This window comes from Sardina pilchardus, chromosome 2, assembly GCF_963854185.1.
Source record: "Sardina pilchardus chromosome 2, fSarPil1.1, whole genome shotgun sequence".
Classification (NCBI taxonomy): domain Eukaryota; kingdom Metazoa; phylum Chordata; class Actinopteri; order Clupeiformes; family Clupeidae; genus Sardina; species Sardina pilchardus.
The window spans coordinates 5912207-5936177 of record NC_084995.1 but is presented as its reverse complement, the minus strand read 5'-3'; the positions used below and the strand labels follow the sequence as shown (position 1 = coordinate 5936177).

At 39.9% G+C, this 23971-nt stretch overlaps 2 protein-coding genes across 10 annotated transcripts in view; one reads left to right on the top strand and one right to left on the bottom strand.

The window, feature by feature from the left end:
• atg9b (autophagy related 9B) overlaps nucleotides 1–23971 on the bottom strand; it is an 839198-nt gene that overhangs the window by 216892 nt on the left and 598335 nt on the right. The window lies entirely within an intron of this gene.
• The window catches only part of obscnb (obscurin, cytoskeletal calmodulin and titin-interacting RhoGEF b), a 345273-nt gene that overhangs the window by 57573 nt on the left and 263729 nt on the right, over nucleotides 1–23971 (top strand). For all 9 annotated transcript variants that reach the window (XM_062517333.1, XM_062517305.1, XM_062517313.1 and 6 more), the window contains exons 18-21: nucleotides 224–502; nucleotides 6460–6726; nucleotides 6813–7082; nucleotides 22189–22455. In XM_062517333.1, coding sequence (XP_062373317.1) covers nucleotides 224–502; nucleotides 6460–6726; nucleotides 6813–7082; nucleotides 22189–22455 — 1083 coding nt within the window. The remainder of the gene's footprint in view (nucleotides 1–223; nucleotides 503–6459; nucleotides 6727–6812; nucleotides 7083–22188; nucleotides 22456–23971) is intronic.

Sequence of the window (23971 nt, the reverse complement as noted above, 5' to 3'; positions counted from 1 at the left end):
CTATATCAATACAAATGACTTACTTACTTACTTACTTACTTACTTTCTTACAGAAATCCAGGAAGCTGGCTTTGCTAATAAGGAGTCTGTCTGAAATCAAACTGGCCTTGCCCAATAGTAGAAACACAGGCATTGAAAAGTTATGACCAAAGTGTATGGCAATTGTGAGGCCTGAATGGCACTCTGGTAATATTCACCTCTATTCTCTGTCATCCTGTTACAGAAATCCAGGAAGCTGGCTTTGCTAATAAGGAGTCTGTCCAAAAGGAGGTTAAAACTACCATCTCTCAGAAAGCTACTTTAAGCTGTGAAGTGGCCAACTCAAAGACAGAAGTCAAATGGTACAAGGATGGTCATCTGTTGAGCTCAAGTAAAAGCGTCCACATGGAGATGAAGGGCAAAACACGTCAGTTGGTGTTGGACAGTGTGGAGAAGAAGGATGCTGGGGAGTACATCTGTGAGGCTGGGAAAGAGAAAATAATGTTCAAGATTCATGTAGCAGGTATGTAATGAGCTTTGCAACTTTGTAGCTAGAACAGTGGAAATCGAACTGGCCTTGCCCAATAGTAGAAATACGATAATTGGAATGCAGCAATTTTGGTGGCAGTAAATATGTCTTATAAGTATGAGATATCCCATTCAAAGCCTTTAGTTAACAGTGTACTGTATGTAATGATTCATATGATTCAGATGCATTAAATTGAAAAAAATGATTTTTCCTCACATGCAACAACACTACTGGAGATTCTTCGTGATGGCAAAAGCAGTGGACATTACATTTAACTTTTAAACACTTGATGTTTTAAAAGATCTTTTCCTTTGTGTGAACATAAAGGTTTAGTATGAAGAGGCTTACCTACAGATGGTACGGGTTGAGAATGCTCCTTTCTTTGCCGCACATCGGGAATGCCGGAGGTGCGGCATTTGTAATTAAAACTGCAACCGCAAGGGGGCAACATAAGACCGCCCTAATAACATGCAGGTTCGGCTCATGCCGGAAAAACACAATAAAACCCGAAGACACTGCGCTGGTGAAAAGCGGAGAAAAGAGACATGACGCTCGGCATCTCAGATACCTCACAGCTCTCTGACGCGATGTAACTCTGTCAGTCCAGCAGAGATGCCAGGGCAAAGTTTTGGTCAATGGAGAGGGTAGTGCTGTGCGATACTACGGTATATATCGTTGTACGACAGAAAAATGTCTATCGTACGATACAGTCCTCTACGGTTTATATCGTAATTTTAACTTGTGTGGCTGTGACTGCTCAGACAATTTAACTGCAGGTGCGTTGCCGCTTCTGGCAGCGGGCAACGTAAACTTAATTTACTGACCCGGGATGGGTGGCCAGGCAAATGAACGCTGCAGTGCAGGCAGCTAATAGTAAACAAATTAAACGTTTTTGACGGCATAAAGACTAGTGTTGCACGGTGCACCGATACAACAAACGTATTGCAATACCCTGAAATTAAAAATGTCACAACACCTTATGTTAGCCTACTTTACAATACGTTTAAGAATGACTGTGTTCTTCTGAAGAAGCGGTGCGCGCAATGCAGGTCTCCCCTAAAAGCTAGCCTGTGGCTGTGCGTCTTTCCCCCCCTCACACACACTGGTATGCGCAGCAGTGCTATTAACAGCGAGACATGCTGCTAGTTTAAGTGATGCTATTGTAACACATAAGTATAGGCTAATATCAAGTTGATTTGCTCACTTGCATCTCTCAAATGTGTGTTGCTAACCAATCTAGGCTATTTAGGCTTACTATTGGGATTAACGTCATTATTTTCTCTCACGCATTTCTTAAAGTGACAGGCACTTAATTACACCTACTGTACACAACCAAAACTGTTAAAAACAATTTTTTAGAAATTATAAGAAAAATTTGCATTAATGTGTGGATGTAAATATATAATTTTAAGTAGAAATTCTATATCGGGATATATATCGTTATCGTGGTATAGAATTGTCTATATCGGGATATAACTTTTTGTCCATATCGCACAGCACTAGGAGAGGGAGAGAAATGCTTCTTAGGCCTACCTTCTTTCAATGAAACAGCAGTGTCTGTTCAACTTATCATGGATATGCTTCATACAGTGGGCGTTGGTTGACTTTGGCCGCTTTCACGTGAGATTCTCATGAGACCTCATTCGTGAATCACTTGTATTTTATTTATTTTTCCCAAGTGAAGCTGCAATGACCCAAACAACCACCAGGTGGCACTTGTGAGCGGGGTTAGGAATGTCGGCATTTACCACTAGCCAAACAATCCAAAAGTGAATTAAATCCCGAAGCAAGCTGAACATCTTTTCTGCTTTTAACAGCCTAGTCTCACGATAAAACGTGTTATTGTTTATGAAGGTGTCTTCTGTTGGCCTATTGTATGAAGAGGCATCTTGCTGTTTCGTTTAGGTTTGTTATGCTGTCACTAATGGTTTCATGAGGTCACGAGGACAGTTTCCACTAAAAGCATAAGCCTATGTCCGAAGCGCAACTTGTTATCTCGTTTTTGGGTCAATTCATAGGCTACGTTTTATTTCAAATGTGCAGATAGGCCGATGGTATGCTTGTTTTTATGCTGGCAAAAAAACGGTTCACGAATGTTATTCTTGATTCTAAATGCGGGAAACGATTAAAAATAAAATGTCCCATTTTCCGACGCACCACAAACCGCTTGCCTAATTAGGCTATATGTTTATTTGAAATGTAAGCTGGCTGTTGTCAAATAGCCTAAAATAGGCCTACAGGATGTCCAGAATGAATTTAATCGAGTCCGTACCTTTCTGGAAATGTTATTTAAATGTTGTTAACGCGTTGCTAGCTGCAGCAGTGACATTTCCGGAAAGGTACTGACTCGATTAAATTCATTCTGGACTCTCTATCCGACCACATAAAGACGTGGGGATACTTCGGTTTGGCTTTAGGGACCCTCTACTCACTACCACGTAAGTGTAGTGTTGGTTGGAACCGTAGAAGAGGTATAAAAATAGCGTTTTGTAGCGGCGAAAGGACTTGCCCCGGTCACTTCCAGGCTAACGAGTTTTGGCTAAAAACGGTGAACTCGAACTTTCTCAAAATACATCCGAATGACATGATTTTGGTGTCAACTCAACGTATGTACTCCCAATAGTCCGAAAAATTGATCTAAAGTGCATTTCACTCCGGATTATCCCTTTAAGTATTAATTTTTCAATGGCATATTCATGATCCAGTGCACGTAGCCTACTACAACCAATTTTGACATTTAAAGATGTCATACATATTTGTATTCGTTCGTCTCCCGTTTATATCAGAAAGTTGACAAATCAAGGTGCCACATCTGTCGAAGAAACGTCATCAAGCTCTGTCAGCAACAAGAGAAGGGGCAGCCTGATCTCACCAAAAGGCGTAGAATGACACACCGGTTTCTTAAGTCATTTGCTGTGTTATTTGACGCATTTCATGCTTTTGGCGTACAATGCCACGCTCTTAAGTGTCCATTTCAGCAGGCCATCACGCAGAAATTAATTTCGTTCATTTGTAAGGAGACCGATTAGTGTCGTGGATGGGGCAGGCTTCAGGGAGATCTGTCAAGCAATGAGGTACCGTATCCCTGTGTAACAGTCACCAATAGAATCGAAACAACAACTTTTGGGATTGAAAGCTGAGAAGCTGATTAACGACGCAATGTAACAGCACATTAAACTAAAGTCGTATATAGGCTAGCCCACTGTAAAGCTTCAATTAGCCTAATTTAATAATATTTGTTTCAATCATTGAATGAAGCCTGCTATAGCCTATTTGGGACAAGAGTCATGATCTAAAATTGCTTGTACAAAAATCTTTATCAGCACTCAACATTTGTTTGTTGTTGTTCATTTTCCATTGTGCGCAGAGAGCTAGGTGCGCAACAAACGCGAGGGTGCGGGTGAGAGAGAGAGCAAGCGAGAGTGAGGTCTGCGGTCCTAACCTTTGATTTACTTGTTTTTGAGTGGGCAATACATTGTCAAATATGTTTATACTTAAATGAACTACCTTTTACAAGTAGTTATGTCTCTTTGTATTAATTTGTCCTGTTATTGACTTAATGTGCATCATTGACAAAATGCGCAACCAGATATTCGAATATAATCGAATCTCTCTGTTTTTTTACTGTAGAGCGAATTTTCGAACGTCATTTTTGAGCAATTTTGACAGCCCTAAATGACACTAAACTCTTTTTGCATCCACACACTGGCAAACGATACAACATAAACACTTTTATAAACTGTAATACTACTCATGTGTATTCATCTTGAAATGTCCTTGTGAATCGCTATATGTGGGGCAAACCAAACGTCCACTCAAACAGCGGATTGCTGAGCACAAGGCTGCTATACGCGAACAGAACTATGTCCAAGTCAATCACGGCTCTGGGGGGGGGGGGGGTGAATACATTACAAAAACGTTACTCAAATGAGAAGTAACACACAACACAGTTGAGCCCCATGGTCGAAATGAAGAACTATGTTTGTCTTGTTTTCTCTGATTTTGTCATCATCTAAGTTATTTTCACTTTGTTGTATTTCTAATTCACACTGACTAAAGATGACTAACTAAAGTACTTGATGTCCACTTTTCTTTCAAAGAGTGACCCCTCATTACTAACCAATGTCTTGAAAGAGGATAAGAGAAAGGTCTTTATTAACTGTGTAATGTTACCAGTATGGTTTGACTCTGCGTCGAAACGTCAGTCGATTGTGCACCACAATAAACTAAGTTCTTAATTAATCTGAGTGCTCTAGTCATCTCTGGGTTTAGTCTCTTTGAAGTAGCCCAGCCAGCTTCTCTGATCCTGTGGTCCTGGACTGTGAGCACCGAAAAGGCTTGAGCGCAAGTGACACCCTTCTTACAATGTCTGTAAGAGTGATGAAGTGCAAAGCAAAGTTAAGTGGAATTCTGGTGCGGCATACTTTGGATGCACTGACTGTCAAAATACAGATACGCTGTTTGATGTTGCGCTCCATGCTCTTAAATGCAGTTGAAATACGGGTTGAAACTTTCTGCCACCTGGTGTTTTTTTGGGTACATACATGCCATAGCCTCGATAAAAGTCGGCTTGACCGCCTACGGAGTCTCTGCGGGATTGCCACGGCAAAACGTGCATTCTCAACCCGTACCCACTGTATATATTTCTAGCACAAAAACTAGTAGAGATTGAGATGTGTTTGAAAGATGTATATTTTGGTTTTTCAAATCCCCAGAGGTTTACATGGAATGACAACTCCCATTGGTTAAAGGGATGGTATGCCCAAAACACATCCATGACTGATTGAGAAACATAGGAACATTGGACTGGCCACACCTTAAAGGGGACATATTATGCAAAACTCACTTTTTTGCAGGCCTTTGTGTTCATATTTGGGGCCCTACTGTTCTTATAAACACACGTGCGAAAAAAACATCCATCCAGTTTCTGTAGGTCAGTAGAAAGACTTTGGTGTCAAGAATAGTATGCTACTCTGAGCCATTTGGATGGCTTCCTTATTCTGATGTCATATGGGAATTTGCATAGACCAACCCTGGCCCCAGGGTCTAACATATGTGGTTGGATACCAGCTCTGTTTGCAGTCATTTTCACGTGTGAAACGAGCAGCATAAACCATGGATGTATATAACTGGAGAGTGACTAAGTCCCGCCCTCCATTCAAATGAATGGCGGAGGCTAGGCTAGTAAATCCGGCCAATTCATAGTCAACGCCATATTGAACACTGGACCTCTGATCCAGCGCCGTTCGGCTCTGACCATGCGCAAAATTCCAAAGGTGGAAATGACGCATGGACCTACATTGATTTTTATTGGACATTCTGTAAAAAGAGAGTCATTATCCAGTTCAGAGGGTGGCGATAATGCACATAATTGCTTGCTGTGTAACAAGAAGAAGTGAAAGTTGCTTGGGAACGCACACCTGAGTCCGAGTGGAGTCCTGCACTGAGTAACGATTGGCTGTAGCAGCCGGATAGGTACCCGTCCACCAACATACGCGCATGAGAGCTCGTGCCCAACACTAATTTTTGTGCACGGAGCTGGTTCTAAATGCTCCATGCAGCGGCATACTTGAAAATGCCGTATGCTAACATGCCGAAGCTAACCTACACGGTCTTGACCCCCGGCGTAAACAGTACACCCAACCAGAGGTGTGGCTTTATGTACAGCTTATTTGCATAAAAGTGACAGAGCCCTGAAACGGCTCAATTTGGGAGAGACTGAAACTGGCAGGAATAGAGCTGGTGAAATGGTGAAACATTTTGTGCAAAGAACTTCATGAACATGTTTTGTATAGCCCATAGACCAATTCTAACTTGTTTAAAAAGAGGTATAATATGCCCCCTTTAAATGTATATAAACCATCCGCTTCAGAACGTACATTTCAGATCGCCAATAATTTTGTAGACTCTTAATGTGAAGTTTTTCGACATTATCTGTTTTGCCCCCCCAGAAGAACATCTGAAATTTTCTCTGCCTTTGGAGTCTACGACTGCAGTGCTGGAGGATGTCCTCACCCTGGTTTGCCAGCTTAACAGGCCCAAAGGCGATGTGGTTTGGCGGCACAATGGGATAGAGATCAAGAGTGGTGGAAGGCACATCATCAACACTGATGGCATGAGATGCATTCTGACAGTGACTGGAGTTTCCAAGGAGGATGAGGGGGAGTATAGCTGTGAAAGCAAGGATGACAAGACATCTGCCAATGTCAATATAAAAGGTACATTTCTCAGTAATATAAGCCATTTAGTCATTTCATTATCAGTTATTAAAAATAGAATTCTTAATTTGATCCTTTAATTTCAGCTCCTAGATTGGTGAGATTTACCTCCAAATTGAGTGACATTGTTGCAGTTGAAAACACAGAATGCACTTTCAAATGTTCCATTACCCCTGCTGATGTCACAGTGAAATGGCTGAGAAACGGTATTCCACTTACATCTGGGCCCAAGTATAAGATTGCACATGGAGGGAACAATCATTCTCTCACTATAACTAACATTTGTCAAGAAGATGCTGGGGAGATTTCTATTGAGGCAGAAGAAAAGCTCTCAACTGCAACACTACAAGTCCAGCGTAAGTCTATTTACAGTGCATATATTGCTCAGTTTTTTACATTATTTGTATTTACATTTTCACATTATGTATCTATGTACCACAGCACACTTGCTGCCTCTATAAAGGCCTCGTCACTGTTTGACCTAGACGAGCTCTTGTCCCCGGCCAACCTGATTGCCATGTATAATGATACCCATGCTTGATGGCTTAGGCTCTGGCTTAGGACCAGGCGTGTACCAGCAAATACATGCCCCTGGTTCACCTCTGAGCTCAGAAAGCCGTCTTTAACACTAGAAGCGCCAAGCGCCGGTCATTTGATAGGTACAAGCTAGGTACAAGCTAGTTTAGAGCTATTTTGCGCTCACTTATGTGATAACAATATGTTGTCTCACGTTCGGCCATGTTTGTCCAGGCTGCTATTCTCTTTTCTCACAGCAGATGTCACAAGGGTTTCCTTACCCTTGTTACCATAAAACATATAGTTTATATATGTGCAGTATGTATTATATATGTGATTTATTACAGTGCATGAAAATGCACTGTACTGTTCTTCCTAGGCTTCTTCTTCTTATTACAGTGCATGGAAATGCACTGTATTGATATTCCTTCGTTTTTTCTTTTTATTATTATTTTTATTTTTATTATTCTTCCAGGCCCTAATTTGACTTGAACCACTTATCGTAGGAACTTGGTTCAAACTTTGTCGCGTAGCTCTTGCATCAAATTTTCAGTCTATTACTTTTCATACTTCTACGACTTTTACTTTTTGAGATAATAAATAAAAACTAAACTTAATTTTGCCATAGACTTAACATTGGCTTTGTGACATCATAATTTGCTTTTAAAGAAATAGAATGGAATCAACTTTGCCAGTGTTCTCTCACTGACTTCAGCAACTTCAATGGAACTTCTCTGTGTCTTTCCATTGAACTGGATAGCTCACTTGTCATCCCCACTTTCTTTTGCTTCTTTTTCTTCACTTCCTCTCACTCTCTCTATCACTCTCTCTATTTCTCCCAATTTCAATAACTTTTTAAAACTATATTTAAAATAACACTTTTTATAGCATAGCAACCACTATAATTACTTAGTAACAACCTAGCAACCACTTCCATAATGACACCCTGGCAACCACCTTAGCAACCAATGTAATTTCCCTAGCAACCAATGTGATTTACCTAGCAACCAACCTAGTAACCACTTTTTATAGAATACTAACCACTTTATTTAGCCTAGCAACACGATAGTAATCACTTTAAGTACCCTAGTATAACCCTAGCAATGACTTTCCATGCACTGGTATTTCCTTCAGGAAATGCTTTTCTAGTTACAGTGCATGAAAATGCACTGTACTGTTATCCCTAGGCTTCTTCTTCTACTACTTCTTATTATTCTTCTTCTAACGCACGCAATTCAGCTTGAACCGTTTAACGTAGAAACTTCATTCAAACTGTGTTACGAAGGTCTTGCTTAGGACATCAGCGCAATGTATTTTTTAACTTTGTAACTTTTATACTTTTTAAACTATTAGTTAAAAACTATTACCATTTCCCCCATAGACTTAACATTGCTCATTATGACATCACGGCAGCAATTAGAATGTTACCCCAGCCACCTGGGCACCAACTCGTGAGCTGAGAATTATAAGGTTCTATCTCCATTTTGGTCGAAATTGATTTTTTGACATCATGTGATCCATTAGGTGCTTATTAATGCCTGTGTGGTGTTATTTTTGTAAAAAAAAAAAAAAAAAGTTAATTATTAGCAAAATAAAAAAGGTACTACAGTACAGTTTTGCTAGCTATGTAAAACTTTGATGCTCAATATCTCAGAACTACCCTAAACGGAGATAGAACCTTATAATTCTAAGCTCACGAACTGTCAGTTTCTCTCTGGCTTTAAGCATACAATCTCTCTGAAGACTACACATATCCTGTTAAACTGTTTCCTCTGTCCACAACTGTTTCAAAATAAAAGTCCTCACTGCAATAATACACTATTAAATCATTTAACCATTGAAACTACTCAACTATTTAACTGTTCAAATATTCCAACTGTCAGTTATCATCAACTATGCCTCCAGTCAACTACATGAAACCTCCATGTACCTAGCAACCAACATAGCAACCATTGAAATTAAGCCTTTATAACTGTTTCCATAGCAACCAACATGATTATACTGCAGAAACTTCTTGTTTCCTGATAGTGGCCACCATGGATACCCTAGCAACAAATGTTTCAAAATAAAAGTCCTCACTAGCAAGTTAGCATGGTTAGCATAGTTAGCATTTTTAGCATAACTGCTAGAAATGATTAGCTAAGTTAGCTAATCAACCTGGTTAGCATTGTTAGTATAGTTAGCATTGTTAGCATAGTTAGCATTTTTAGCATAACTGTTAGAAATGATTAGCTAAGTTAGCTAATCAGCCTGGTTAGCATTGTTAGCATAGTTAGCATTGTTAGCATAATTGCTAGAAATCATTAGTTCAGTTAGAACTGTAATGTTTAAGCTTTAAACTGTCTACCTTCACACTATCAGCTTTCTTTAAACTATGCAACCACAATGTTTACCCTAGCTACATCTTAGTAACTATATCTACATTATCTACTGTATCTATACATTTTTGCATTTTCATGCACTCGTAATTTCCCTGGAATTACATTCTCTAGTTATTATTATTATTCCGCTGATCAAATTCATTTTTTCTATTCAGCTTGAACCGTTTAACTTAGAAACTTCATTCAAACGTCGCAACGTAGGTCTTAAATAGGGGAATGCTGCTATGTATTTTTCAACTTTGTAACTTTTATACTTTTTAAACTATAAATTAAAAACTATTAAAAATTTCCCCATAGTCTTAACATTGGCCTCTATGACATCACAATCGGATCATTAAGCAATTAGAATCTTATGCCAGGTGGCCAGCCCCACCTGCAGCAGCCCTCTCTCTCTCAGGCTTTAAGCATACAATCTCTCTGTGAAGACTACATATCCTGTTAAACTCTCTTTCCACAACTGTTTCAAAATAAAAGTCCTCACTGCAATAATACACTATTAAATCATTTAACCATTGAAACTACTCAACTATTTAACTGTTCAACCATTCCAACTGTCAGTTATCTTCAACTATGCCTCCAGTCAACTACATGAGACCTCCATGTACCTAGCAACCAACATAGCAACCATTAAAATTAAGCGTTTATGACCGTTTCCACAGCAACCAACATGATTTTACTACAGTAACTTCTTTATTCCTGATAGTGGCAGCCATGGATACCCTATCAACAAATGTTTCAAAATAGAAGTCCTCAGTAGCAAGTTAGCTAGTTAGCATAGTTAGCATTTTTAGCATATCTGCTAGAGATGATTAGCTAAGTTAGCTAATCAACCTAGTTAGCATTGTTAACATAGTTAGCATTGTTAGCATAGTTAGCATTTTTAGCATAACTGCTAAAAATGATTAGCTAAGTTAGCTAATCAACTTGGTTAGCATTGTTAGCATAGTTAGCATTGTTAGCATAATTAGCATTTTTAGCATTATTGTTAGAAATCATCAGCTAAGTTAGCTTATCAACCTGGTTATCATTGTTAGCATAGTTAACATTTTAGAATACCTGTTAGAAATCATTAGTTAAGTTAGAACAGGAATGTTTAAGCTTTAAAATGTCTACCTTAACACTATCAACTCTCTTTAAACTATGCAACCACTATGTTTACCCTAGCTACACCTTAGTAACCATATCTACATTATCTATCTATAATTTTTTTTTTGCATTTTCATGCACTGGTAATTCCTTGGAATTGCATTTCTAGTTTTAATAACTATTTTTCATTTACATGGCATAGTCTATGGAGGCGATTTACAGTGGTAAAATGCGAGTTTGTTTTGAAAACGTTGCGACGTTGTTCTATTAGGCAGGCCTACGTAGGTACAAAATATTTTCAGCTGAAATTTGTCGTAGCCTATTTATGTACGTAGGGCGCGTATGCCTACGTACATTCATAGTTGTATATCTTATCTTCTATTTGTAGGCTGTCTTTTAAAGCTCAGACTAATGTATAAGCATTTTCTTACATATTTGCTGGACGTCGCGTCAAACACCTATGCCATTCCAATTCTAGGTGAATACAACAATAAGTGGCGCAACGTTAACTCCCTCGACTGTTACGCAGGAGTCCCGGGTTCACAACTCAGCATGAGCGAAATGTTGTATCTCATATTGACTGAATTCATTGACCGTTTATCAACGTCGAAGAACAATTATTTTTTGTTAATAGTTTTTAATATATCTGAAATAAACAGATGAATCACAATAGGCTACTGTTTACCATTAACACTAGAAGCGCCGGGCCGTTCTGACCCACTTTTACCTAGAAGCGCCGCGCCCCGGTCATTTGACCGCTTTGACGACCTACTACAAGTAGAAGCGCCGTGCTGGTGTGAACTACTTATAGCGCGGTGAGGCGGTCAAATGACCGCTGAGTCCTTAGACTGGGACGCTGTCACTTACACATAATGATAGCTAGATGGCGCTTCGTGCACGAATCAAATCGTTTGGTCATAGATTCAGTTTGCACTAAGCCATGTCTCATTCGTGTCAAACCGTGTAAATAGTCTGTGATTGTTTCATTATGACATACAGCACGTTTTAGGTAGGCTATCTGTTCATTTATTTGTGTTGTTTGAGGTAAAAACTCTGGAAGAGTTCTTGAACAAACCTTAAGCAAACTTGACTTTCAACTTTTTCGTAGTAGGCTATATTTATATATATATTTCGTTTTCAATAAATATGAATATTAGTTTTTAATATTTTGGAGATTGTTATAAAGATGATTAAATCAACGTCACACACGGTAGTTTGAGTGCAGTTAATCTACGAATAGGCTATAACATTCAGTTATCGGCTGAAAATAATCAAGTCGTTGCACCTAGTCATAAATGTAGGCTACCGTCAGAACGATCCAAAAAAGTGCTGAAACGTTGACCATTGTGATTCAAAATTGACTTGCCTATTGCTGTGACAGATAACAGTTTTGTTTTGGAGTCGTGGGAGAGAGAAGTAGCGGGCTTCTGCGATGTTTTCCGAGGGAAGAGTGCTTTGGAAGGCTAATAATAAGGTTAAAGGTAGGGTATGGAATTAGCTTTGTTGGCCATTTTTGCAAAATCACTTGAAATCCTATTCCTAACCCACTTATAGCCACTAAGTTGGAAGCACTGAAATGGAAATTAAACACGTCAATCATCTGCGGAACGGGCAGGGCTCGAAAAACTCCAGCCAATAGTATTCCTCACCCCATACCATCATTTCACAGCTCGTTCGTCAATCTAACGTCTTCCTCTTCCCCACCGCGCGCGACCCTTTCGAAAGCTGGTGACCGCGAGTCAGTGCTGAAACGAAACCAACTGCCTGCTGCTGCACGTCCATGTTCCCCTCTTGTTGTATGTGTAACTTCATTTCTATACAAACTAAGGCAGCGGATACCTACGGAAACTCAATCACCCACGCAATAAATAAGCTACAGATGGTACGGGTTGAGAATGCTCCTTTCTTTCCCGCACATCGGGACTCCCGAAGCATCGGGAAAACTGCAACCGCAAGGGGGCAACATAGACCGCCCTAATAATATGAAGGTTCGGCTCATGGAAAAACCCGAGGACACCGCGCTGGTGACAAGCGGAGAAAAGAGACATGACGCTCGGCATGTTAGATTGCAGTTGCAGAGTTTTCGAATGTTTACAGTCTACCTCACAGCTCTCTCACTCGACGTAGCCTATAACTCAGTCAGTCCAGCAGAGATGCCAGAGCAACGTTTTGGTCAATGGAGAGGGAGAGAAATGCTCCGCATATCCGTCTCATTTAATCATTAAAATGAAAGTGATGACTGGCGAAATTAATCAAACGACGTTTCAATAAACCATTGTTGAAATGAATGAAAATGGTTTTAGAAACATATAGGCCTATCAGAAGGAAATAGCCTTCAATTCAACCTGAAATACTCGAAAGGCAACCTTAGATTAATTCATGAATTCATTACGGTTACAAGACCGCATTTCCGTGAATAGGCTATTATTGTCAACGTCAAGGCGAAGACGAAAGAGATGGACAAGATGGACATTTTGGCAACATTTACATGCTAGGAATACTTAGAAATGTGTAGGCTATTTTAAAACGGAGGCATGTTCATTTTAACCGGCGACGCTGGGTAGCCTACATGTACCCAGCACTTGTTATCACAGATTTTGTCCCCACCACTTTTGACGACTGAAAATAAAATGTATTTAACAGAAATCTCTTTAATACATGCCTATGCTTGTCACTTTACTTATAACCGTAGGCTACATGCATGGAGAAGATTGCGCATTTTGTAACATTGTAACAATGGATGGTCAGATATGCGATAGGGCAGTGAGGGTAATTCATTGTAACCATCGACTAGCAGGCCTAGCTCCGCAAAATAAGTTTCTAGCAACGTATGTATGGTATGCATGTTCATGTTGATTCAGAGATAGGCATAGACTACCATAGGCTGCTGGGCGTCAAGCTATATGACAGCATTTTATCATGTGGTGAATTAATAACTAACGTCAGTTTAACATGTCAGAACTTTTGATCGACGTTTCAAGTACATTTGCCGAATAAAGCCTGTCGAGGTACACATCAAACTGTGGCGCAAGTGGTTAGAGCATAGGTGTCGTAAGCCAGCGACCGGGGTTCAATACCCAGTCGAGGAACCTCTCCGGAAACCATCAAAACAAAATGCGTCGATTTATTAAAAAAAATGACAGACTTTCTGTTTTGAGATTCTTTTTATGTTTGCGATGTCTGCTGAAAAGAAAAGTTAATATGTTAATTCGTGGTTCAGTGCGCACTCACACACATTTTTACATTGACATAGTGTCGGCCTCAAGTGTCGTCCTCAGTGCCGCATAGGTAGGCTATAATGTAGTGAACTGGTTAGACGAGTGTGGGGGAGGGGGAATGATAGCACAAGACAATTGCTCTTCATGAAATGAATCTCACAGGCGGCTGTCGGTTTTTAAATGTAGCCTACTACACCACTTGCGAAATCGGACGTGGCACATAGCCTAATTATTAGGCTACTGGATAGCAAATCCATAGACTTTGTTATATCCTTGGCAGAGATAATAATTAGACCTATCAAATTAAAAGCACACTACGACAGGTATACTTGTGTGATCACGCAACACAAGAGAGCATTTAGCGATGGGACAGTTGTGAATGAGTGCTTAACACCCTGGAGTCTAAATACCCCCGGGGGATTTGAAAAACTGTTCCAAACACACATCTCAATCTCTGCTTTTATCATATTATAGAAACACCATTAGAAGCCTTAATCAACTCGTTTTCAAATATATAGCCTGTGTTTTAAGAGAATATGGCAATGATAATGGCACTTTCTAAAAACAATAAATTCTTAGGATTTGTCCTCTCACCTGCAGCAGGCCCATTCAAAAGCCCATCCACCTAATTTGCATTTGAAAGAGCCAATCACTAAAGTGACATTTATGAGTTTTTTTTGACCCCTCTAATAAATTGCCTATAGTCCTACTACGATAATGGAGGAAGGGCTGCCTAACTGTTCCCCCTAAGAGTTTTTTCATAAGATAAAATGTTTAGGCCTACTCTATTTAAGTTTAGGATTTGGTAGACAAGACAACATCGGAAAAGTTATTCAGATAAACAATGTTTTATTGAATTAAAGGAAAGAAAATGTATCGCCAGGGTTTCGGGGCTTGCGAAGGCATTCGTTGATCTTATCGATGCAGTCCTTGCGGCCACTCTCCCCATCGTAGGAAACTTTCTGCTTAGTGTTAACAACACACAGGTCTTGACTTTATGTGGCAGTGCTTGCTTGCCCTTCGATCCATCCCAGTTGGTAGTTTTGCACCAGGCTCTGTAGTGCTCCTTTGTGGTGATGGCTCTGAAGAGCAAGCATCCGTATCTACAACAGCAAGCAAAGTCACGTCTTCGTGCTGAGAAGGAACTTGAATGCTGTTGTCGAATGTGGCAGAGAATACAGAAGAAGACTTTAACTATTACTTAGCCTATATATTCTTATAACGAAACTCGAAGAAAAAATACGAGGACTGACCATCTCGCCTCTCCGCGTTTCCCCCAATAGGCCTACCATGGCGACAAAGACAAATAAATATGATTTGACATTTTAATGTTTGTAGCGCGCCAGTTTACCCAGTGTGTGTGCATTGAGTAGTTCCTTAAAATACGGAACAAAGAGCGTCCCGTAGGCTATCTGTTTAATACAGAAGAAGACTTTAACTATTACTTATATCTTTCTTATAACGAAACGCGAAGAAAAAATACGAGGACTGACCATCTCGCCTCTCCGCGTTTCCCCCAATATCATGGCGACAAAGAGAAATAAATATGATTTGACATTTTAATGTTTGTAGCGCGCCAGTTTACCCAGTGTGTGTGCTTTGAGTAGTTCCTTAAAATACAGAACAAAGAGCGTCCCGTAGGCTATCTGTTTAATACAGAAGAAGACTTTAACTATTACTTATATATTTCTTATAACGAAACGCGAAGAAAAAATACGAGGACTGACCATCTCGCCTCTCCGCGTTTCCCCCAATATCATGGCGACAAAGAGAAATAAATATGATTTGACATTTTAATGTTTGTAGCGCGCCAGTTTACCCAGTGTGTGTGCATTGAGTAGTTCCTTAAAATACGGAACAAAGAGCGTCCCGTAGGCTATCTGTTTAATACAGAAGAAGACTTTAACTATTACTTATATCTTTCTTATAACGAAACGCGAAGAAAAAATACGAGGACTGACCATCTCGCCTCTCCGCGTTTCCCCCAATATCATGGCGACAAAGAGAAATAAATATGATTTGACATTTTAATGTTTGTAGCGCGCCAGTTTACCCAGTGTGTGTGCTTTGAGTAGTTCCTTAAAATACAGAACAAAGAGCGTCCCGTAGGCTATCTGTTTAATACAGAAGAAGACTTTAACTATTACTTATATATTTCTTATAACGAAACGCGAAGAAAAAATACGAGGACTGACCATCTCGCCTCTCCGCGTTTCCCCCAATATCATGGCGACAAAGAGAAATAAATATGATTTGACATTTTAATGTTTGTAGCGCGCCAGTTTACCCAGTGTGTGTGCATTGAGTAGTTCCTTAAAATACGGAACAAAGAGCGTCCCGTAGGCTATCTGTTTAATACAGAAGAAGACTTTAACTATTACTTATATATTTCTTATAACGAAACGCGAAGAACAAATACGAGGACTGACCATCTCGCCTCTCCCCGTTTCCCCCAATATCATGGCGACAAAGAGAAATAAATATGATTTGACATTTTAATGTTTGTAGCGCGCCAGTTTACCCAGTGTGTGTGCATTGAGTAGTTCCTTAAAATAGCCTACGGAACAAAGAGCGTCCCGTAGGCTATCTGTTTAATACGGAAGAAGACTTTAACTATTACTTATATATTTCTTATAACGCTGGCTGTAGGCGATTTCTATAGGCCTAACCATTTTCATTCATTTCAACAATGGTTCATTGAAGTGTCGTTTGAATAATTTCGCCAGTCATCACCTTCATTTTAATGATTCAATGAGATTAAGGAGTCGACTATTGACGGATATGCGGTCTTCATCATTAAATGCAGTTGAAACTTTCTGCCACCTGGTGGTTGTTTGGGTACATTGCCTTAGCCTCGAAAAAAATCGGCTTGACGCACTGCGGGATCTCTTCGGGAGTCCCGCGGGAGAAGGTGCATTCTCAACCCGTACCCACTGTATGTAGCAAAAATGACATTTTACCGTGACACGAAGAGTGTTGTAAACATGAAATCGAAACTTAACAGCTTGGAGCTACAGTGGAATAGGCGAACCAACGGGCCAGCACTAAACTCGGATATTTCAGGAGATAATCGCCCTAAGAACAAACCAGATTCTGTTCAAATATACACACCTATGGCTACTGAACCATACATACTACAACCATTTGGAGGTGAATAAAGAATGTAATTGGGGAAGTTGATGTGAGTGATTGTATGGAGACTAGAGCTCATAGTGCTGTAGACGCCAGGCTGGCATTTCATTTAGCTCTCGCGCTGCGCATTTGAATTGTCGCTCGTGCATGGAGGGCGGGACTTGAGGTTGTATATGTTCAAACTCTGCCGTCCGTTTTGCGAATCCCGTACCCAACCTTTAATAATTCCTCCCAATAAGTGAATGTGTAGGCTATGTTTCGATGTCTGCTGAAAAAAAAAGCTATAGGCCTATTGTTTCTACAATGTACGCTAACTTCTATGTGAATTCGTGATTCGGGATTGAGACACACATTTTCACAATTTCAGGAGACAGAGTTGTAGCCCACTGGTTAGAGCTTCAGTCCCTACGCCCAAGAGTTGCTGGATCGATCCCCGACCTGTGTATGGCAGAAGTCCTTTTGAGCAAGGCATCAATAAAGTATATTCTATTCTATTATTTTCTATTCACACAACTACACGTACGCTGGCGAATTCGAACATTCTGAAACGCGCATATGCGATGAAACATGATTACATGCAACTCGTGGAAGAATGCGCAAACAACAAACCAGCCTATGGCCTATGCAGGGGCAGAGAGAGGGGGTGGGGTGGGGAGGCAGTCTATGCCGCAGTGATGTCTGTAGCCTAAGATCATGTCCACACGTAGCAAAACGACCCCCCCTCCGTGAACTGGTTAGACGTGTATGGGGGAGGGGGAATGATCGGTTGATAATGGCTTTAGTTGCCACTTCATGTCTTCAGAACATGCAACTGAGTCCTGTGTAGCCTATCGTAGCAACGAGCACAATAGGCTACTGATCTGGTGTATCCAGTGGGAATCGTTTATAGGCCATCGTTTATTTTTCGCGTGTGTCTCTATGATATAATTATTTTTAGATGCAAAAAGTCTAATTGGCTTAGCCAAAGTTTGTCAGATGGCGGCTCAATTTGGATTAGAAAATGATTGGCTGGCGAAATTATTTGTCGTTAATGGTAAACAGTATTGTGATTCATCCGTTTATTTCAGATAGTTTGTTATTAAAAACCATTAACAAAAACTAATTGTTCGTCGACGTTGAAAACATTCAGTGAATTTAGTCAATATGAACTTCAATACATCGCTTTTGCCGGGCTGTGAACACGGGTCTCCGGCGTTGCACTCAGGGGTGTTACCGCTGCGCCAATTGACATTGCATATAATCCTGAATAGGTGATTGACATTACGTAACTCAGTCAGTCCAGCAAATATGCAAGAAAATGCTTATATATTAGTATGAGCTTTAAAAGATAGCCTACAAATAGAAGATAAGATATACAACTATGAATGTACGTAGGCATACGCGCCCTACGTACATAAATAGGCTACAACGAATTTCAGCTGAAAATATTTTTTACACATGTAGCCTAGGCCTGCCTCTTAGAACAACGTTGCAACGTTTTCAAAACAAACTTGCATTTTACCACTGTAAATCGCCTCCATAGACTATGCCATGTAAATGAAAAATAGCTATTAAAACTAGAAAACGTAATTTCGAGGAATTTACCAGTGCATGCAAAAGCAAGACATAAGATAAAATGTGAAACAAACTTAAATTTACAAACCGAACCAATACGTGATTGGACATTTACTCTCTGAAGCTTGACTTTTCCACCTCTGAGTGTGAGTGCGTGTGAGTGTGCGTGCGTGTGTGTGTGTGTGTGTGTGAGTGGATGTAAGTGGATGTAAGGAGCATGGCTTTCTATGATGCAGTGAAATGGGGGAGTTAGGTTAGAATGTTGTGGAGTGCATGGAGAAGTGTGGTATATGAAGTGCTGCAGTCAGGTGTGTGTGTGTATGAGTGAATGGGTAGACAGAGAGAGCTGATAATGCAGGTTCAATTTAACTGGCTGTCAATTAAACTTGATAGGGCCTTGAGCACCTGGCTCTTGACACAGGTGCAAATCAGCTTAATCAGCAGTGCAGTGCGATAGACCTCTGAAGTTCGCCTACAAAAAAGCTTGCCATATATGGGCAGTTGGCTTCAATTAACTCCCGGATCTCCTTATATGGGCAAGGATAGCAGCTTCAGAGGTCTATGAAAAGTCAATGGGGAAACATGTTTTGCTAATATCTCAAAAAGTATCAAGTTTACAGAACTGAAATATACATAGACTTAGTCTTATTTTCAAGTCCTACGTAACAAAGTTTGAACCAAGTTTCTACGTTAAACGGTTGAAGCTAATTAGGACCTGGTTAGGAGAATAATAATAACTAGAAATGCAATTCCAAGGAATTACCAGTGCATGAAAATGCAAAAATATATAGATAGATAATGTAGATATGGTTACTAAGGTGTAGCTAGGGTAAACATGGTGGTTGCATAGTTTAAAGACAGTTGATATGTGAAGTTAGACAGTTTAAAGCTTAAACATTCCAGTTGTAACTTAATGATTTCTAAAAGGTATGTTAAAATGTTATCTAACTATGTTAACAATGATAACCAGGTTGATTGGTTTACTTAGCTAATGATTTATAACAGTTATGGTAAAAATGCTAACAATAATAACAATGTTAACTATGTTAACAATGTTAACCAGGTTGATTAGCTAACCTAGCTAATGATTTCTATCAGTTATGCTAAAAATGCTAACTATGCTAACTATGCAAACCAGGTTGATTAGCTAACTTAGCTAATCATTTCTAACAGTTATGCTAACAATGCTAACTATGATAACAATGCTAACTATGTTAACAATGCTAACTAGGTTGATTAGCTAACTTAGCTAATCATTTCTAACAGCTATGCTAAAAATGCTAACTATGCTAACAATGCTAACTATGCTAACCATGCTAACTAGGTTGATTAGCTAACTTAGCTAATCATTTCTAGCAGCTATGTTAAAAATGTTAAATATGTTAACTATGCTAACCATGCTAACTAGCTAACTTGCTACTGAGGACTTCTATTTTGAAACATTTGTTGATAGGGTATCCATGGCTGCCACTATCGGGAATAAAGAAGTTACTGTAGTAAAATCATGTTGGTTGCTATGGAAACGGTCATAAACGCTTGATTTTAATGGTTGCTATGTTGGTTGCTAGGTACATGGAGGTCTCATGTAGTTGACTGGAGGCATAGTTGATGATAACTGACAGTTGGAATAGTTGAACAGTTAAATAGTTGAGTAGTTTCAATGGTTAAATGATTTAATAGTGTATTATTGCAGTGAGAACTTTTATTTTGAAACAGTTGTGGAAAGAGGAAACAGTTAACAGGATATGTAGTCTTCACAGAGAGATTGTATGCTTAAAGCCTGAGAGAGAGAGAGAGAGCTGCTGCAGGTGGGGCTGGCCACCTGGCATAAGATTCTAATTGCTTAACGATCCGACTGTGATGTCATAGAGGCCAATGTTAAGTCTATGGGGAAATTTTTAATAGTTTTTAATTTTTAGTTTAAAAAATATAAAAGTTACAAAGTTGAAAAATGCATAGCAGCATGCCCCTATTGAAGACCTACGTTGCAACGTTTGAATGAAGTTTCTAGGTTAAACGGTTCAAGCTGGCCCCAGCCGTGGCGCAACTGGCTGGGGCACCTGCACCACACGCCGGCGACCCGGGTTCGATTCCCGCCCCGAGGTCCTTTCCGGATCCCACCCCGACTCTCTCACCCATTCACTTCCTGTCTCTCTCTACTGTCCTGTCATAATTAAAGGCACAAAAGCCCAAAAAATATACTTAAAAAAAAAATAAACGGTTCAAGCTGAATAGAAAAAATGAATTTGATCAGCGGAATAATAATAATAAGAAGTTTTGGAAGAACAGTACAGTGCATTTTCATGCACTGTAATGAGAAGAAGAAGATGCCCAGGAAGAACAGAACAGTGCATTTGCATGCACTGTAATAAATCACATACAGTGGCTATAGTAAGTATTCATACCCATGCTAAAGTTGACTAAAAAGAGGAATATAAAATCTTTTGAGAATTGATTGTAATGCCTTAATTCAAAAAATGAGTAAAAATCAAACCGCTAAGGACACTAATTTTCTTTGTGATTGAAGAATGTATCGTAAATAGATAAATGTTCTTCCTTAAATACAGGGAGCATAAGTAATTGACCCCTATGTTAAATTCCCATAGGAGCAGGAGGATTTTTTATATGTTTTTATTTTTAAAGGCCAGCTATTTCATGGATCCAGGATATTATGCATCCTGATAAAGTTCCCTTGGCCTTTGGAATTAAAATAGCCCCACATCATCACATACCCTTCACCATAGCTAGAGATTGGCATGGTGCTTTTTCCAGTTAGCCTATTAGCCTGTTTGATGCTCATTGAGCTCAATGCAAATTAAATGAGACGGATATGCGGTCTTCATCATCACCTGGTGGTTGTTTGGGTACATCGCCTTAGCCTCGACGGCGGCTCGACAGCCTACGGGATCTCTTCGGGAGTCCCGCGGCAAAAGGTGCATTCTCAACCCGTACCCACTGTATAGTGCACTGAATGGGAAATATTTTGCGTGAGAAATGTCAACTATGGCGTGTGGTGTGAGAATGGGTCAAATTACGTGACTGTCACGCTCAAAGCGTGAGACTTGGCAGCCCTGCATACATTTGAACCTAAACTATTCAGATCGCCACCACGTGGCCATACCATGCCATTACACCACTAAGCGAAAAACAGAAAAGGCTCCGGAATCCCGATGGTGTAACAGATCACTCCTAAAAAGACAGACAGACAGACAGACAGACAGACAGACACCGGTCCCCGATGAAAACATAACCTCCTTGGCGGAGGTAATAAATCTGATGATATCCACATGCCCAAACTGCTAACCTGGTCTAGCATGATTGTTTTGAAACTTTTCTATAAAAAAAAGCTCATTCCACTGCATATCACAAAATGTTTGTCATAAACGAATAACTTGGAAGCATATCATTGTAACCTATATGTTTGTGGTGTAATGCCACCTGTATTGCCACATGTATTATTATTTGTTAAATGATTTCTGTTTACTTTCCCTCATCAACATTTCTAGAGCACTAATCAGTGGCAAGGGAAATAGTTTATTTATTTATTTTTTAAATTGGGGTTTCTTTTTCAACAGAGGTCCCAGTTACCTTTAAGAAGAAACTTCAGGACCTCACAGTTGAGGAGCAGGATGAAGTGCGTCTTGAGGTCGAGTTGAGTAAGCCATCCAATGAAGTAAAATGGATGAAGAATGGTGTTGTTGTTCAACCTGGAGGCAGTGTAGATATCATTGTGGAAGGTGCCAGACAAACCCTTCTTTTCAAGAATGTGACCCAGGGTGATAGAGGACACTACTCATGCGAGACGTTGGATGACAAGACCCAAGCCAAGCTCACAGTGGAAAGTAAGCTAAACTTTCATGGGGATGTTGTTATTATTTATGGTTGGAAAATGTATGTTTTCTCTTGGAAAGTAAGTAAACCTTTGTCCATGGGCCTAGACCAGATCGGTAGCAAGGTATCAAGGTGGCAAAGTCTAGTTGTTTGATTTGATTATGATATGATAACCCCTGCAGTGGCAGCTGAGCTGTATTTATCATGACTTTTATATCTATTCCTGACAGGCATCTGGAACAGTTTAATGGGTATTATTACTGAGAAACTACCAAAACCAAGGCTGGTTAGGTCGCAATCTGGTCATTGGTTTAAATACACAGTGTATAAACAGTACAGCTATAAGGGCTGTCAGAGATCGCAGGCCTCCTCCTTTTATAATCCATAAAAGTTTACTTAGCATCTGGCTAATAGTTTTTTCCAGAATCCTGTGTACAGACATGCGAATATTAAATACTGTAATAATCAATACTGACAATGACTTACTACCTGTAAACATAGGGTGACCAGATTTCTCTGAACTAAAACCAGGACACTTGTGCGTGATCAAATGTAACGTCAACATGCGACAGGTGAATTTTTTTTTCCCGGAGCCGTCCTTAAGCCCAAACGATAGTGGGGGTATGGGGGTGTCACCCCAAAGAAAATGTCTTAAATATTGCTGTGTAAATGCACAAATTCTGTGCACTTTCAGTCACAGATTAGGTTGATAGATTGATTGCACTGTCTGACTCCTAAACATTCCTCACCTATTATCCAGATAGCCTATGCATGAAAACATTTTTTGAAAACGAAACTCAGCCATATTATTTTCTCAACCTTAGTTTAACAGGCTTTTGTCGGGACTCGGAACACGCCACTCAAAATCGGGACTGTCCCAGGAAAACCGTGACGTCTGGTCACCCTATGTAATCATTCATGATGGGTTGTGAGGTTATTGCAAAGATTTTACCAGGATGTCATGATTTGGTGGGCCTATCACGTTTAAAAGTGACTAAGATTTCCGGTAATGTTCCTACTTTATTTAAAACTGGTCTCCTCTCAAGTTAGAAAGTGTAAAAAGACCAACCAGTGCCGCCACTCCCACCAAGCATATCATGCACTGCGCGTAGGGCACCAAGGACAGAGGGGGCACCAACATTTAGCCACTTAGTAGTTTTACTGCAAACTGCGTTTCCCTATTCGTCGAGAATGTTCACAATGTGACAATTTGCCAATGCCATGTTACATGTAAGAATAGTAGGCCTACTATTTGGGCCTTCTCTATCTCTACTACGTAGCATTATCTAACTTTGCTTACTCCACTTAATTGGGAACACATCTTGCGCGCGCAGGAGGGAGAGTGGACGATTCCAGCTGGCTTGTCATTTTGTATCTTCCTTTTAACTCATTGAGTGCCAACAACGTAATATTGTGTTTTTAGCTCCCATGCGTAGAGTTCCAATAACGCAGTATTGTGTTTTTCGCCTTTTTTTTAATTACGAAACTAGACACTCTAACTCACCTTATGTGTGATTTTTGGAGGTC